Source organism: Periplaneta americana, chromosome 9, assembly GCF_040183065.1.
Source record: "Periplaneta americana isolate PAMFEO1 chromosome 9, P.americana_PAMFEO1_priV1, whole genome shotgun sequence".
Taxonomy (NCBI): domain Eukaryota; kingdom Metazoa; phylum Arthropoda; class Insecta; order Blattodea; family Blattidae; genus Periplaneta; species Periplaneta americana.
This window is the reverse complement of record NC_091125.1, coordinates 175310373-175329238: the sequence shown is the minus strand read 5'-3', so window position 1 is coordinate 175329238 and position 18866 is coordinate 175310373. Positions and strand designations below refer to the sequence as shown.

Below are 18866 nucleotides of genomic sequence, written 5' to 3'. Positions count from 1 at the left end.
AGAATGAATAATATGTTTATTGAAAAGTATTTGAGGCTCTTTATCAAATGTTTCTGCCTAAATAAAAACAAAAGAATCGTTAACCACAGAAGAAAAGGAATGAATAATAATAATTCTTGGTGCTACAGCCCTTTAAGGGCCCAAACCAACCAACCGGCTGCTGACCTCATTTCCTCATGCTAAAACAGAGCTGGCTGATCATCCAACCAGAATGTGGTTTGCACAATGATCTCACCAGCCATTATAGCTGGTTTTCGTAACTACTACTGCTACCATCCCTAATGCTTCACGATGCATACACTGGTCCCATACACTGGCCGAAATTTCATGCGAAAACTTCTTCCCCCGTGAGAACTCGAACCAGTGGGCATTCAGTAATGGAGTTCTAGGCAGAATACCATAGACCATGGCATCACAGTGTGGGATGAAAAAAGTAATACAAAATCTTGAATAAGTATTATTTATTGTTTCATAATGGCCTTCATACTTATTACAACAAAATTCTCCTATGGTAAGCCATGAAATAATGAAAATTGTTTCACTGAAATGATAGTATTGTACCAGGGCTACAATGAACGACAACGAGTAAGATGCATTGCATTGATTGCCAGTCTTCAATTTAAAGTCTAAACAGTACTGAATATTATAATAAGACAAAAATATATAATAATTGCAACGTTTATCACATATCAGTTTCCTCATGCAACGATAAAATATGGGTTAATATGTGCCATAGGTGCCCATTTGATTTATATTACAGCAGAAGACGTAGAGCAGTAGCTTCGGTCCTGTACAAGAGATAACATTAGTGAAACTGTCCTCTGTCTTTAACACGACAGCAAACCAGTGTGTCCTATATTGTCATTAGCAACTCAACATCCATTTGTATCAATATCTCTTGAAGTTAACAAAATAAACAACAAATTAATATTGATTAATGTCCAGTGCATTTTCACCATATAAACAGTTCCTACAGATATCATAATATAGAAAAATCTCAATAGAAAAAACAAAGCATTCATAGCAAAATCAAGAATAGACTGCACAGTAACAGAATCCTACTTACATCACTTCCAAATCAGTGATCGTGAGATCAAGGTTGGAAAACCATAACTAAGGATTCGTTTCTTATGCTAGGCAATGGGTACTTTCTCTTGGGATCACCTCCAGCCTCTCACGCATTTCCTCAAGTGTTTATGCTGTTAGAGCATACTTCTCATCGAGAAAGGAATTTGCTTCCCACCACTTGCTGAATAATTTAACAGACTGTTCCGATGATTGTGTGGCCTCTGGGAAATGCCACCATAACTTGCATGAACAGAACACACATGACTGACCTCAGTAGATAAGTTTCACTAGGGAAAATGCGTTGTATTGTCTATCTTAACTATCTGTAGTTAAAAATACGGTATGTCTTTCTCAGCACAGTTCAGATAATTGACTGAGATTGAGAATGCAAAGTGCCAGCCAAATTGTCGCTAGCTTTATGCAAACAACAAAGAAAATTCACGTATTTTGTTGTGGGCTGGGCTTAAAGCAGGGAAACTTAATGTGCTAATCATTGCTCACTCAGTAACTTAGGTCTGACTCATTCTTTGTTATGAGGAAATAAATGCTCAAATACTTCTTGTTTTTTGCATCAGCCTGCTAGGTCGTGAGAAGTCTCATAGATAGATAGATAGATATTTATTTGTCATCAACATTTATATTAGTTATGGTGTACCACAACTTATGTATACGGGTTTCACCATAACTTTCTATTAATATTACTACAATTAGCATGCAATCCCGACAGCTGTTAAACTCATAACTCATCTACTCTCGCTATTAACCCAACTCCAGACAGTCAATTTCTTCTTAATGATCTTAAATGTCCACCATCTGTTCGTTACACACTTACGTTCCTTTCAGCATTCTAATCTTGCTAACTAAATTTATACACAATTCCGTCTTTCTACGGGTACATTACATCTAACTCGTAACACTTCACACGGTTATACTCATTGGGATCTTTTTTCTACCTAATACACGTCATTATAATCTGATTAAATCTTGACATGAGTATCTAGTTCACTTTAGTTTGATCATTCATTTCTTAACCACAATTAGCACTCAGAAAAAAAAAAAAAAAACATAGAAAATTGTAAATACTATCAGTAAGATCATCTTTCATAACTTCACTACATCACTTTCGAAGATTTACTTCTTTACAGTAAACTTCAATTGGTATTATTAACTAGCCCCTTTTTAATTTCCCAACCTTTTTTTTTTTTTTTTTTCAATTTTATAACTTCCTACCTGATCTTTATATCTATGATCCCCTAAACACATTTTCATCACAGTAAAACACGATTTACGACATTAAATCACCAAACTTCCTGTTGTAATTTCATTCAGAACTTTTATTTTTTACCGCTCATGCACCAACTTCTAAGATTGTAACTTTTTTTGGCCCTTCAATGTACCTGTCAACGATAAAATACTGCCTTGTAGTGACGAAATCGCTATCTCTTCACCCATCATACTTTTCGCATCCTGACGTGAGAAGTCTCATAGGTTAAATTGTTTTCCTCAGCTGCAGGAGAGTGATGGCGATGAAAAGTCGCTGTCACAGGATGATTCTCTGGATGGGGAGAACTTCAACACGCTGAAGAAGGGACCGGGCTGGCCCTCGGGCAGCATTGACCCACCCCCTGAGTTCCAGGATAGTCCGCCGTCCCCCAGTGATGGAGGCAGCTCCCCTGTGCCCTCGCTGGGGCCGTGGATGGAGAAGTTTGCATCGAAGCTAGTGGCAGCGCTGCTGGAGGAAGCACTGGCCATCTCGTGCAAAGTGACGTGGTCCATCCAGTGCTCGCAGGAGTGTCATCCTGCTGCCAGCCAACAACCGTCGGCAGCTACGGCACCGCGTGGTGTGGGGCGCTGGAGTGGGCCACGACTGTGCTGGACGCCAGAGCTGCTGCCGTTCAGCAGCCCGTGCAATCGGCCTGGGTCGCGCAGCTCGCTGGCGTCGTCGCGTCTGTCCAGCTCCCACAACTCGCTGTCTGTGCCGGCGGCCAACAAGGTGGATGACTCCAGCTTCATCACGTCCGCCATGTCCCACGACGTGCTCACGGCCAGCGAGATCAGTGATATGTACAACGTGCCCTTCGACAGCGACATCTATGCGGTGCCCATCGACGTCGTGCGTCCTCCGCGCACACCGCAGCGCCCCAAGCGACAGCAGCGCCACCATCACCGTAAGCGGAGGAGACATGCGTCGTCCGGCTCGCAGTCGGAGCTGGATCGCTCCAGTCGGCCACAGACAAATCTCAGGGGTAAGGCCATTCAGTCTAGTCATATCCACGTGATGGCAAAGCAGCCGTCGCCGCATGCCGACACCTCTGGCGAGTTGGGTGGCATCAAGCGTCACAGCGTGCCTGGCACATCGGCGGTGCGACAGACCCGTTCAGCAAGCACAGAGTGTCCGCCAGGAGTGGTCGGCGAACCCATTCACATGACTCTGCACGAGGTGCGTCAGTACCTGCAGAACTTGTACTCCAGCTCCAGCGACTCGTCGGACAACAAGAGCAAGTTGGAACTGGCCACGCCCAAGCACCAGCACAAGAACAACCGCAACCATCACCGGTGCATCGTGGACGACCTGGACAAGAGTGTGAATGGCACGAATAATGCGAGGAAGAACAAGAAGAACACCTTTGTGATCAACATAAAAAACAAGAAAGCCAAAGATACGTGTGAGCCGGTGGCTACCAATACCGCGAAGTCTGAGTTCCCCCTGGACAGAGAGAAGATCAAGAAGTCTCCCAGTGGAAGGCACAGTTTCTCGACCAACCTGAAACAGACTTTGTGCAACATCTTTCGCATCCGAAAGCTCCCGTCACCAGACCACCACATCACGAAGACAGAGTGTGTGGGGAATGGGACCATCTCCACTAATGACGTGGATGGCAGTGGGAAGGCTCCATTCCTGAAGCGTGCGCTGCCCCCTCTTCCGCCCTCTGTCGCTCTCCCGGATGGAGGAGAACTTGACTCCACGCCGCTGCCCTCACCCGAGGACGAGGAAGACCTGGGAGAGGAACCCAGCATGGACTTCGCCTCAAGCATCGAGAAAGTGAAGGATGTAAGCATTGTGACCAGTCCTTACGCTTTGCTTTTCACGTTGCCACTGGTGTGTCATGAGCACTGCTTGGTGTTTCAGTACGGCTGGTATTGGGGTCCCATTTCGGGGGAAGCTGCTGAGAAGATCCTCTCCAACGAGCCTGATGGGTCATTTATTGTTCGGGACAGCAGCGACGACCACTACATCTTCTCCCTAACATTCAAGTTGAACGGCTGTATTCGTCACGTCCGGATTGAGCATGATCAGGGTTAGTTAGAAACAGGACTTGCAGTCAAATCCCCAATACAGTAGACTCTCGCTAAAGGCTGGTTCACAATAAACCGGGAACGAGAACCAGAATGAAAACGAGAAGCAGAGGACGTGAATATAAAATTTTTTATTCACATTAAACCGAGAACGTAGACGACTATGCATATCGACATGTAAAGTTGATATTACGCATTGTGTTATTTCTGATGGCGTTCTCTCATGAGTACAAGGCAGCCAACATAAACACAGGTTAAACAACTTCGAAATTTCAACTGAAACATTTCATTAGGTACGGTACTATAAATATGCCCATGCATCTTTATTATCACAACCTATTTTAAGTCTACCATAACGTAAAATAATTAGAGAAGAAACATTTGTAATAGAACAAAAATGAACACAACAGTAGTTATTGAATTGAAGCGTGAATACAGTAATAAAACGTGATTCGCTTCCGATCGGTGTTCAAAGACGCAGCTATTGAAAGCCACGTATTCTCCTTCATTTTCTCATCTTTATACGAGGCGCGCTGCTTATCGTAAACGTGAGGATTTTCCTCAACACTCAATATTAGAATCTCATCAAATAAAACTTGCTCCATGATGCACAGCTCAGAACAAAATAATTCATAGGTTATGTCACGGTCTTCTTGCTACAAAATATACGACGACAAAATAGCTTTTAGATGGCAATAGAATGAATCTAGTGGGCTGTGATCGGAAACGTGAACGCCAAAGTTGAAACTTGGCCAACTCTCCATTCCCGATCCCGGGCTGCAGCAAGTTTTTCGTTATTTGTGAATGCTCACATTTAAATGTGTACATTCTCCGCCTTCCAGGCGCCCCAACCTCAGAAGTGGGTTACAACTAAGCCACAGCCAGGAGAGAAGACCAGAAATGTCGAAAAGACAACCTGGTGGCATTGGATTAAAAAAAAAGTGTACATTTTAACAATTTTACTGTTTTCATTTTTGTTCCGATTCTCGTTTCCGGTTTATTGTGAACCAGCCTTAATCCGAGAGTCGGTTCGGTTTGACGAAGTTCGACCTAACGAGATTTTGGTAAAAATTGGTCCCTATTATCTAAAACAGCAAAATAAGTCTATTGAGTTGATTTCTGTCACTGTGTGCAGTCAGCACTCGATAGTTTCATAAGCACAGTGCAGTATACCCTATCAATAAATAAATGCTTATACAATATTTATTTCTGCCACTTTCTAATGATTAAAAACAAACTTTCCTAGAAATCATACTGCATACAGTAAATATCCTTCTGATCTCCATTTAAATGATACAATTCAGTGACTCATTACGTAATGAATAAGTGCAATACAATACTACAGTCCATACAATGGGCTACAGGACATTTTAAAGACACAGTAACAGAGTGAAGTTTCAGTCAGAATTAAGGTATTTGGGACAAAGAATAATAAACACGTACAGTAGAAAACTAAATAGGAACATTATTTTCTTATACTTTAAAAAATCAGTAATTGCTGATTGATGGACTGTTGCCCTCAACATGACGGTACTCTCCAAACAGACCACGTTCAGAGCTGCTGTGCAGTCTTTAGAAGGATTTCGTATAATCAATGCAGTAAAGTCTAAAGAGAATGATACTTTATTTATACTGTATTGGCGCATTAGAATTATAATTGAAATACATATTCCACACATTAAATAAATATCAATACAGCTAAGCCCTGAAAGCCCCGAAGGACGGAATGCTCCTGTACGCTATACAGTATGTTCGGTTTGGCCAGGGAATAACTTATGGAATATCCACTGAGGGGACAAAATTTCACTTCGTAGTACAGTTTATCCAAAATTCGGTTTAAACAGTGGGTTTTTCTTTATGAATTCAGCTGGGACCAAACAGTTTGTTTGATTTAGCCAAGTGTTTGGTTTATCCGATTTCAGATTAACGAGGGTCTACTGTACTAGAACCAGTTATGAAAGTAAACAAATTGAAATTACTTAAAAGATATATTCATAAAAATTTTAACTTGAAGAAATTACAATTTTAATTCTTGACTTTCAATGACACAAATTTAATAGCCATGTCATTATTGCAGAATGAATGTTTTCTCATCATATTTCAAACATATTGCTTAAAATCGTAGAAGGTCGTCATGAGTTAGTTGCTTATCACTCACTGAACTATTTTTTTTTATTATTATTATTATTTAGCAAAACGAGTACAAATTAAAAAATGTAGAATAAAAATTTTTCTAGTCACTACCATAAGAGCCAGGCTTATGTACGGTATGGTCTTAGCCAATAATACAACATAAAATTTACAGGGACAGTTTACTAAATACACTAATTAACTTAATTCAGACCGACAACTAACACACAAGGAAAAAAAAACAAAGAGAAAAAACACATTTATATAAATTTGACAATCAGACAAAAACCAATGACATTCAATAAAAACATGAATAAGTCGACAGAAATGAAAGGGCAAAAAGTACACCATTTGTTAATATTATATATCATGAATAATTTTATAACTTTATTTTCTAAAAGGTTCAGTTTTAAAATATTTCAAATTTGGAAAATGATTTTGTAATTTTATTATAAAGTATTCAAAGATAAACCACACATGTTGGACCAATTATACAGTGTTCATAGATTTGATAAGAAACGTAAGAAATTATATATTACAGTTATATGAACACTAATAAATATAATATAATTATTAAAAAATTAGTAAAAGTCAGACATGTTTCGGAGATGCTTCTCCATCCTCAGTGACTTTACCACGATGGCTGGTTCAGGTGATCGAACCGCGTTGTTGCTTGGCTTAAAGGAGACTTTTTAAAGATGCACGTCATAGTAAAAGTTGACCAATTTTTCTTCACTAGCTTTTTTCATATTCAAAGATAAACCACACATGTTGGGCCAAGTAACAACACGGTTCGATCACCTGAACCAGCCATCATGGTAAAGTCACTGAGGATGGAGAAGCATCTCCGAAACATGTCTGACTTTTACTAATTTTTTAATAATTATATTATATTTATTAGTGTTCATATAACTGTAATATATAATTTCTTACGTTTCTTTTTATTATAAAGTTTAAGTGCTGCACTTGATTGACATTTAGGCTCAGTCAATAGGAGAGTAGATTTTTGTCTTGGAGTCTTGTCTTTGCTTAGTTTGCCAAGAGACAAACCTTTCTAATGTTATTAGTCATGCCATGCATTACAGTGAAGAGCATGTGTGTTGTGCAGGTAATTTCAGCTTCGGCAGCTGCACGAAGTTCAAGAGCCACACAATCGTGGACTTCATCGAGAACGCAGTGGAGCACTCACGCAGCGGGCGCTACCTGTTCTTCCTGCATCGACGCCCCGTGCTGGGCCCCATGCGGGTGCAGCTCCTGCACCCGGTGTCACGCTTCAAACAGGTGCAGAGTCTGCAACACATGTGTCGGTTCGTGATACTGAAGCTGGTGCGTCGGGACCTGATCCCCACCCTGCCGCTGCCCCGTCGACTCATCGACTACCTGAGTACCCCTCACTACTACTCGGAGCAGCTGGTGGTGGACGAGGAGTCCGCCCCCTCGCCCGACGACGTGGACGTGTTTTCTTTCGTCTCCTGAGGCACGCCCCACCTGGACCGGCGCCGTCGCGCTGACATTTGTTATGGTCATATCTGTGTGAGTTCTCTGTCATTCGATTCCACATGTAACTGTAGGCCCCTTCTGCTATGCCATAACACATGTTACGAGGCGTGTGCCTAGGTCTGGAGCGAAATGTGGGGGGTTAACTGTTGTGGGATGTCGCACCGGAAATTCTTCTGATTTGTTTTACCAGTTGATTTTTTAACCACACCGGCAGAAATGCCAATTCATATAAACATATCTGAGCCAAAGCGGCATCTCTAGCCACAGCCCTGCCATATTAGTAGAGCAGCTGAAAGAGTCCAGGCAGAGACTAAGATTTTTCGCCTAGTCATAATTTCCATAATGGCTCCTTAAAAAGATGGCAAGAGCCAATGGCATGTATTTTCACTGATCGAGAGTAACTTCTTTAATTTAGAAGGATAAAATGAAAGCAAGCAACTGATGAGAGAGATGCCTGACGTGAAATTGTTGTCATAATTTAGTTTAGTGTTGTTGATTATCATGGTAATAGTCACTCATTTCGCTTTTTAGTTGATTGGCTAACATGAAAACAAAGTGTGATGTGTTGCATATGCGTGCAGGAGGTGACTCCTACTGTAGCAGTCACTGAAAGAAACTACCAAGCTTGCACACGAAAATTATACATACAATTATGAACATGCAAAATAACATATATATTCAAACTTAACTTCATATTCAGAAACTATCAGTTATCTGTATATGCGATGATGAGAACCTTTATATTTTGTTGTATGAAAGGCAGCTTTAGATCTTATCTGTTCCTGAACATTGCCCTAGTGAACATTTTGAAAAGTGAAGTTTCCATAAAATATAGCAATGTTAGGACAAGTCATTCACAAGTGCATGATAATAATATGAAGAAGTTTCTGTGTAAAGTTGATACGATTCATTTTCACAGAATAGGGATATCCTGAACTAGCACCAACAGATAGCACACGTGTACTTTGAGGGATGCGCTTTGCGTGTGCATTTGTTTTTCGGTATATAAACATACGTAGTGTATTAGTATATTACTCTTAAAAACAACTAAAAAATGGCAAATTTTTGTTATGTTTCTATATGTATAAACCAGGGAAAGCTTTTTGTCTTCAATCAGGTCCCGAAATATTCTGAATATATGCTTTAAACCTTAAAAAATATAAGTAATTAAATTGCACCTCGAAAGTGCTAGCTGTTAAATAAAAGTAACTACTTCAAGCAAGGAATTGTTGACTACAGTTTCATTTTGAAAGAGGAAAAAGAAAAATTAATAAAGACATATGCAACCTCGACAGCAAGCTGTGTTAGCTTAGATTATATTATGCAGTAGTTATAGGAGTCTCCGAAGTTTACGCCTGCAGTAAACTCTCGATAAACTGGGATGTTTATTATCAGGACGATCCGTAGTTAAATCCATTTCGTGAATTATGCCTTTTAATGTACTGTACCCTAATTATTAAAACCATGTTTTAACTTCAAATTTTCAAAATCATCCTACATAGTATTCAAAACTGCATGTCCTTAATCTACAAAACGCACTACTAATCGTGATACTACTGGGGTCATATTATATCATCCTATTAAAAATTGCATTTGATCTTTCTGCAACTACAGAAAAAAATAGAAGGAATTCAATCTCGATAGTCCCTTCCCTATATAAAAAAAAACACATTGGTGGCTGCATATCCTGTTTTTAGCATACGGTTCTTAAATACTAATGATTAAAGAGGGCAATATTCACCTTCGACATAGTTCCTATTTTTTTATTCGTGCACCTCGTTCTCAAAGTTCTCGTTTAGGTTCATGAACATTCAATTTACTCGAATCTATATTCTGCATACTGCAGATTTGCCCACCCATCTCTTAAGGGGAATCGCTCAATATTATACAGGTTTACGTTATTATTTATTGTAAATTAAATTAAATTATGAGGTAAGAAAATACTGAATTATATTAAATTATACTAGGTTATACAAAATAATTGTAAATATAATTTTGACATGCACAGAAAACCACAAGCGGGAAAACTGTAGCATATAACATAACATAGCCCTACAACATGTTGCGCCACATGGAACGCTCCTGCCATCTAGCGGTAAAACTTCGCATAAGATATCCCTATTGTTCTTAGTTTGCATTTCGGTATATGGTGTCAAGCCCTCACCAGACTCAGACAGAAGAGGTTGCTTGCTGCCATATTGGGGTCAAAGACAAAGCAATAGCAGATGAAAGGAATGCAGTCGTAAAGCACACTATGATTTATTATTAGTTAATCATGAAAACAGCCAAACCTGAGTTAAGAGTAACAAGGATAAAAGCAAATGTAATAGTAAAATGCACTGTATAATCACCTGCATTCCTGTAGGAGCATAACAACAAACAATTGAAAGTGTCAGCTAGTAATCCTTGTCATTTTTGTAAATAATTCGTCAATACGTCAATAAATTGATTAAATCTGTATGATAGGACCATACTCAGGGCTTTAAAAATGTTTTGTTGTATTCACCAGTCACTCAGAAATTTCACTAGACACCATGGTTGTACTACAAGAACACAGATGACTGGTGCTTTGAAGCCCTAGTCAAATAATGGGATTACTGAAATATTTCAGTAAAGAAGGAAATGCAGCAACTACCATAATTACACCGAATTTGTGCAAGAATTTCAAAATATTATAACTTTACCTACTTACGAAAATACGTAAACAAATTTATTTAGCACTCGCCTATTGATTTAGAGAGATGCTGTCTATCTATCTATCTTTTCACACAAGCAACATACTGTTATTGCATCTTCAGAAGGAATATGGAGCCCTCCATTATTTTTTCTTAACAAGAATAGCACATTCCTTTGCTGGTTTTCAGTTTGAAGAGATTCTTGACAAGTACAGTAATTTATCTGTATGACTTCAGGCTTTCTCGGCATTGATTCATAATGATGGATTCACGGGCTATCAGCCAAGTTAAAGTTGTGGAATACTCCAAGCTTTTGGCTACTGACTCTGTAGCCATCGTCAGGGAATTGATGATACTGATGTCATATATATATATATATATATATATATATATATATAAAAATTGGTTCGGTCAGATGATGCGGGATTGGCTACTGGGGTTCCTCTTGTGATGTTGGTGGAAGGCAAGCTTGGATCGGCCGGCTGAGCTAAGTGCTGGTCCTCGGCACGTGGTGTAAGTTCTCGTGAGGGCTTTAGTCTGTTCCTGGAGGCCAATGAAATTAGATTAGAAAAGAACAACTTCAATAGGGATGGTGGCCTGCAACTCGGCAAGGCATGGACCTGGCCTTGAACAGACTAAAGCCCTCACGAGAACCAGCCCTGGATTGGTCCCACCGCTAGCCAATCCTGCATCATCTGACCGAACCAATTTATATATATATACTAGCCATACCCGTGTGCTCCGCTGCACCTGTTAGAAGTAAATATAAAGTAATTACATAATTAAAATAGGACGTTTGATCCAGGGAACATTCGTGTTTGATAGAAGGATAAATTGTTTAATATGTTACTTAATTTAAATTGTATTTAAATAATTAAAATGCGATCATTTGGTCCAGAGAGCACTCAGAAGTTACTGTAATAACATTATAGCATTATGTCCATCTAGAGAAACTACACTTTCCAATGGTGAAATAATAATTAATTATACAAATCAGTTAATTTAGCTTTTGATATTACTTCATACAAACACAGAAACATTCTCTTTAGGCTATGTTTCATACCTTTCGATTGTTGTTGGCCAAGACGCCTTATAGACGAAGTCATTTGTTTTCATTTCATTACACCGCCTTAGATGGGATTGTATTTTAATTTTAAAACTCATTTATCTCATTAAATATCAGTCCTATCGAAATTTTGCAAAAAATAAAACTTATCGGAAATCATTTTTAAAGAAACTTTTGTTATGCAACATATTTTACAAAAACCAATAATAAGCAAGCTATTTCGATTTATTTAATTCAGTCCCCCTTATAACCCCCCTTTTAAATAACGTATTTTGAATGTCATATAGCCTAAAATCTAAGTTACAACGAACTTAATTTATATTCCAATTTTCATATAAATCAGTTCAGCCATTATCGCGTGAAAAGGTAACAAACATCCAAACAGACAGACATACAAACAAAAATTTCAAAAAAGCGTTTTTCGGTTTCAGGGTGGTTAATTATATATGTTAGGACCAATTAATTTTGGAAAATAGAAAATTACCAGAAAAATTTCGGCTACAGATTTATTATTAGTATAGATATATATGTCATCGGTATCATCAGTTCCCCGAAGATGGCTACAGAGTCGGTAGCTGAAAGCTTGGAGTATTCCACAACTTTAACTCGGCTGATAGCCCGTGCATCCGTCATTATGAATAATTTATCTTGTTGCTAATTTTCTTCATTACATAACCGGCTGTGTGTGCTGCTACAGTTTCTGAATACTTACTCAGTACAAATGAAATGAGGAAGAAAGTGCCACAGAGAGCGTCTAGAGGTGATTGTTCACTTAAATTGAATTAAATATCTGAAGTTTTGTAACATAATGACGTTATTCCTTGCTGTCACTGAAATCAATTGAATGGAGAGACTGCAGCTTGTATGTCATGTGTCTTTTGTTATTTACTTGCATATTGTGTTTAATTTAGAGAAGGCCATTAGTTCCACACAGTGGCAGCTTGCATATAGAAGCAGCATGTACCAACTGAATGGCGCAAAAGAGAAATGGACGCCATTATCGTGTTAATTAATGATCTAAATTAGATTATGACAGCATTTTCATCAAAATTCAATGTTCACATTTGGAGAACCTCTTTTGTGAGTGTTCTATTGTTCTTTGCAGACTGAAGTTTAATACCATATTCGTTGCAGATGGAAATTTGGTACCATATTTATGATATATCGAATTTACTCGGCTATGACACACTCCTTTTTTTCCTCCGTTTTTACTTCTAAAATTGGGGGAGGGTCTTATAGGCGCAAACTTCATAAAATCACTTGGTTTCGGAAGGGATTGAAAAATTCGCTGTTTTAGTATTTTTATGCCATATAATATTGATATTAAACTAAAACAAAATTATTAAAAATTTTGTATTTTGATTTTTAAAAAGTAAGGGCGATAATACTATACCCAAGTAAATACGGTATATTGTTAAAGCAATTGAGAAATAACCAGCTTAGCAATTTCCAAGATTTTAAATCAGTCAACAAATGAAATCTTTATATTGTAACAGAGTCTATCAAATACTGTATTCAAAATTGAGAACGTTTATAATGGAATAATTAAAATATAAAGAACAAAGTCAGCATTTATGATTTCAATTTTGGGTGTGCTTGCACAAATGACTGTGTGTATACTTTATACTGTGTATGACCTTACAATCATAAGTTGTTGTGCCAGGTCATTGCTGTAGCACAGAGAGAGAAAAAAAAAAAAGACGGATATGTTTATATGAAGTGCATAGGACTGCCTCCACTGAAATTACTAAACAAACCATTCCTTCTGTCTTAATCCTGGAATAAAGAAATGCACGTGATTTGGGTGACATGCGCCCTAGCTATGCGGAGTAGTCACAGATTTTAATTTATTATAGGTGAAAACAAAGAAAAGCTGTTTATTTTGAAAACAATCTGTAGTCCTTTCGATAAGCGTGTTCATTTGTTTTTGTTGTCACTGCGGCTACTACTACTATCATTATTATCATTATTATTATTATTATTATTATTATTATTATTACATCAGAACAACAGAGACATATATAGGGCCACGATTTCACTCACAGCATCTAGACATTATATTAAGATAAGACTGAAAGTAATTTCCATGTCATTCGTGAAATAATATGATTGGATATATAAGGTGGGCTTCATCTTCTCTGAGTGCTATGAACTCATTATTCGTTGTAACTGTAGTACATTTATATAACATATTGTTACTGAGAACTTCATTATGGAATGTCTTAACTTAAACATTTCCAGATAATATATAGGTTGTGCTGCCAATAGAAAAGTTAAATATTCGTGACCTAATAAACATAGAATTATGATTATTTTATTCACAGTTGGGGAACTTTCAATAAATCTCCAAGTGATAATGTTGTCTCTTGTCAGGTGTTTCGCAGCATATGTTGGTTGTTCAAAGCCAAGCAATGTCAGATCCTGTGGCACCTAGTTTCGTACACAAAGTCTCTTGTTCGTTCTAATAGAGTCGAATCTGAAAATTTGGTTGCCATGCAGCATCATGACTGCAGTATCAGTAAAACTCTTTAGAAACTGGTCTTTAAATTAGGTGGGGTTTCTACATTTTTTTATTACTGGCCACTATATATTGTATTGTTAAAAGTCATATTTGTGACTCTTTTTTATAACTTCAATTCTGAGATATGTTCAAATAGATTTTATAATGCAGATTGTAGATAATATTTTTATTTTTATTTATCCAATGGGAGGCACTTCACAACTGCGTTATTCACCCAAATTACAGATAATACGGACTGTGCTGGTGAACAAGATCATATTTATTTATATAAGTATGCTCACAAAATATCGAAATTTCTACGTTATTTGAAAAATTAAGCAAATAGAAAATGATAATTTTATTAAGGAAATTCGCTATTAACAATTTCCTTCTAGGTTCCTCTCATCCCCCTTCTTAAATGAAAATGAATGCTTTGTTCTAAAAATGATCGCAGGTTTCATCATAGCAAACTTTTGCATGTGTAATTTGGAAGCACAGCATGACCTTGATATTCTATTAATTTGGAAAATGGCCGTGAAAATGTTTCTACAACATAGCAGTCTTTTTTGTTGCATAGGCCTTCTCTTTTTCAGGTGATTCAGTCTTTCGTCAATCAGTTATGCATTTTGTTTACACCAGGATTGAAATGGAAAGAGATAACAATAGATTGCCCTACACCACTACAGCTCTATGTGACGAGCAGGGGAGGTCTCTGTGGGGCTTGTTCCCTTGATCCAGAATTTTGAGCAAGTACTGATTCAGAGTTAGCTCAGAACGCGACTGCAAAAATCTGAGGAGAATGTCGCATCCGTCCAGTAGTATGTCTTGGTACCCCATTTTAAGCATTATTCCAAGTCTCAAAATTGGTATAAATTCAGAAAGTGTCATCCGACCTGAACGGCCAGAGTGGATGACCTTACGTGTGCCTGCACGGCCCCCGGAGACTCGAACAGAAGACAACCCACAACAGTCGGCACGTCAGGTGAATGTAACTATGTGACTAAGAGTATAGCAACAATATTTTACTTGTGATATCAATTGGCACCCCTGATTCATGTTGCATGGACATTTGAGTTAACATATCATCAGTTGGTATTGAGGACTGTATGATTTATACTTGGTGTGTGAGATGAGCGTGTTTTGTACTTGAAATGTGCCTGAGCAGCTTGACATCGCACCGGCAGCTTGTCATCGCTTTGTTACCTGGAGGGCACAGGCCCTCCTGCCATTAAATGTGCCACTATTTCTCAGTGTGTGTATCCATGTGTAACTCAGACCAGATAAAACTTTTAAACTTTGACTTTGTGTGCCTTCTTACCCTCTTGCACTCCATCATTACAGCTTGTCCAAGTCAAGTCTGCGAGTGGGGATATCGGGATGGAATGTAGAGGCAAAACACAGTTGCCACATAGGTCACTTGACGCTCAGATTTCAACGTGTGCACATCGTTTAAAATACACTATGGAGCGCACACATTTTTTGTCCTTGTCTTCAGATAAAGGCAACAGTTACGCTGCCTCCCAGCCTCCGCCCTCATGCAACTTTCTCTCCTACACCCACACTTGCCAATCAGAACGCCAAACCTCACTGTCAAGCAGAAGTAGAAGTACAGTCCATTTCAAAGCGCCTTAAATTGTTACCGCTCTATGAACTGAAGCACAGTAGGAAAACTTTGCTGTCATATGAGACTGTACTGGTCTCCTCTCGTTACCGCCTCCTTTCACTACAGAACTGCCTCCAACTTCCCCTCTCGGCTCGCAGACTTAACTTGGTCGAGCTGTATTTCCATTCCCTTAAATCTTGCCCTTGTATCAGCACTCGTGGTATACAAACTAGAGAGTGTGGTCACAATCCAGAACCATAATTTATGTCAAGCAGTAGGAGTGAGAGTAAGTGTTGCAAGTGTCCACCACTGTGGAGTGACAGCATGCCTGATCGTGAAATAAGCAGGCACAGGTTCAAATCCTGGTTGGGGTTTTGTCCAAGGTTTTCCCCTCAAACATTTGAAGCAGAATTGCTGGGTAACTTTCCGCGTTGGACCTCGGACTCATTCAACTTTATTTATCATCTTTGATAGTTTCAGATTGACCAGATGTGGTACCATGATTCGCCTACAGATGTGTAGGGAGGGGTAGAGGTTTTATCAGCGGACTAGGCAGGCCAGGGAGTGTAGCTGGAGTCACAGTATCTACAGTGCCGTGATCTTCAGGTCAATGGATGCAGCAGGACATAGTATGTGAATTGCGAAGATGCCATCCATCTGAGGAGGCGGCAGGAAGACGAAGGGGTGTTCCTGCATGCAGTAAACTCTCGTTAAGACGAACCTCAAGGGACTGGAAAATCGTCTGTTCGTATTAACGAATTCTGATCGATTTTTGTTGCAATAAATTTTATTCACTATTACTCTTTCAGTTCAAAACACTTTCACACGGTTTGTAGTTAGTAATAATGAATTTCAAATTACGTATCTGTGAACCTTCCTGAATACTGTGTTAGAAGAATTTATCATCAATACGTATGGTTTAGAGAAGTCTCCATAGCTGGCCTCTTTCCATCTTTTCCTTGGTTGGCCCAATCTTCCAGATGTAGGGGTTATTCAGTTTATAAAAATTATCACTTTTATTGCCACAGTGAATTTAATTTAACTCACTTTATATTGTTAAAACGTTCAAGAACCTCAGATTCCACTTCTCCAATATTTTGCTTAATTTTTTCTGATGAAGAACCGGAAGCTGCAGCAGCGTCAATTTTATCTTTGTTTTTTTTTTTATTATTATGGTTGAAGGAGATTTTATAATTTGAAAATGTTTTGCGATTTGAGTTTTGGTCATAGTACCATGACATACTTCAGTCAAAATATTTACTTTAGTTTTGATATCTATCGATTTTTTCCTTCTTTCACCCATGTTGCTCGTATTGAGGTGTTAACCCGAACACTGGCCGTGAGAAACCAAGAGTTAAATCACTGTAGCACTCGATGACACCTCTCGAGGTAGGACACACAGAAGACTTAAGCTACTACTCTGGTTCCCACGAGAAATACAGCAGTACATGTTATTATGCGTGTTCTAACCAATATCTTGAAGGACATTTGAAGCCTTTACTATGAGAGCGAGCAAAGAAAATTGTAAAGGGTGTACATAAAAGTTGTCTTTTGTTTGTATTAAAAGAGAGGACAAAAATCTGGGGACCGAAAATTTCTTCGAAGTTCATATAAAAATCCGTTAAAAACACTGTATATGAGCTGGGACCAGGAAAATAGTTCGTATTAAGGAGGGTTTACTGTACACGCGCACTACATCAGAACTATAGTCCTGTCACTCTAATTTCCGGCAGCCAATCGCGTTGCAGGTCGGCTACATTTAAACGTGTGCATCTTGTGATTCGCTCATGAAGACGTTATTCATTTCTTAAGGCTCGATAAATACTTAATATAATCGCCCGCCATTTTGTCTCTTTCGTTGGCGTTCACAGAAAGCACACCAAGACGTTATTTGCCACACAATTATTTACTGAATTACAGTGCGTTTGATTTATTATCATAGGAGCTACGACATGATAATGTTTAACGGTGTGGCAAATAGATTCCTCGTATGGTAGCTCGGCGATGAAAGAACAAAAATGGCGAACGATACTACCTACCTAGACTTTATAGAGCCTTCACTTCCTAAGACGTAAGCAAAGAGGAGGAGTCACGCCAGGAATAACAGCGTCGCGACTATAGATGCTGTAGCTGAATTGATAAAATGGCATCAAGCAATGAATCACAGGAATGTAGTCCTAAATACTCCAGCAATCATCCCAATATAAGGAGGTTGCATAATAAGTCTAAGGCTGAGGTGCTTGCCTTCAGGTCCTCCCGAGAAAAAAAAAAAATCTGTTGGCAGTAGAAGTTTGTGTCATCACTAAAATGTACAAAAGCATGGACAATTTTTTTTGTGCGATATTTACTACATTATATGTTTGAAGTACTTGCAGGTTGCAAATCAAGCTTCCAGGTATAACTCCCTGTAAAGTTAATTTGAATAATTTCGAGGGAAAAATTGTTCCGGGGCCGGGTATCGAACCCGGGACCTTTAGTTAAACGTACCAACGCTCTCCCAACTGAGCTACCCAGGAACTCTACCCGACACCGATTCAATATGGAATATAGCTTTATTCTGCACTATTCAATTCAGAGTTTCTCCCCATGGACCATTTTTCAGTGGATGTATTGAAATTATTTTCCGTGTTGCTAATGTGTGTACATTACCTTTCTTTGCCACCAAATGTGAAGTTAGACTATTTTCCCGGAATTCCTCACATGCTTACTTCTTATTACAATGTTTCCATTGCCGAGCATACAAAGGATGTGCTGTATTTCACAATGGCTCCTTTCAGCCGGACAGCGCTGAGGTAGCGCTGAAATAGCGACAGCACTGAACACCTTGCTGGCCGACAGCGCTGAAATAGCAGGCGCCATTTTTTGTAGCAAAATTTTTTTTCGCTGCAAGCCTGCTGCTAGCCAGCAAAAGTGGAGGGGGTAGGCAACAACCAATGGTATCATATATTCCGGAGTAGACGGAACAATAGCAGCGTGTTTCTTTGTAAACAGCGGACATTTTGCAATGGTCGTTCAGAAACTCACAGC

The 18866-nt window shown here is 38.9% G+C and overlaps 1 protein-coding gene across 3 annotated transcripts in view; it reads left to right on the top strand.

Annotated features, from left to right (window-relative positions):
* The window catches only part of Socs16D (Suppressor of Cytokine Signaling at 16D), a 36912-nt gene extending 20265 nt beyond the window's left edge, over positions 1-16647 (top strand). For 2 of the 3 annotated variants that reach the window (XM_069836417.1, XM_069836418.1), the window contains exons 3-5: positions 2576-4120; positions 4199-4367; positions 7604-15536. In XM_069836417.1, coding sequence (XP_069692518.1) covers positions 2576-4120; positions 4199-4367; positions 7604-7971 — 2082 coding nt within the window. In that variant the 3' untranslated portion in view covers positions 7972-15536. Of the gene's footprint in view, positions 1-2575; positions 4121-4198; positions 4368-7603; positions 15537-16313 lie in introns of those variants that run through there. The other variant, XR_011334071.1, reaches the window with a different exon arrangement.
* The last annotated feature ends 2219 nt before the right edge of the window (positions 16648-18866 follow it).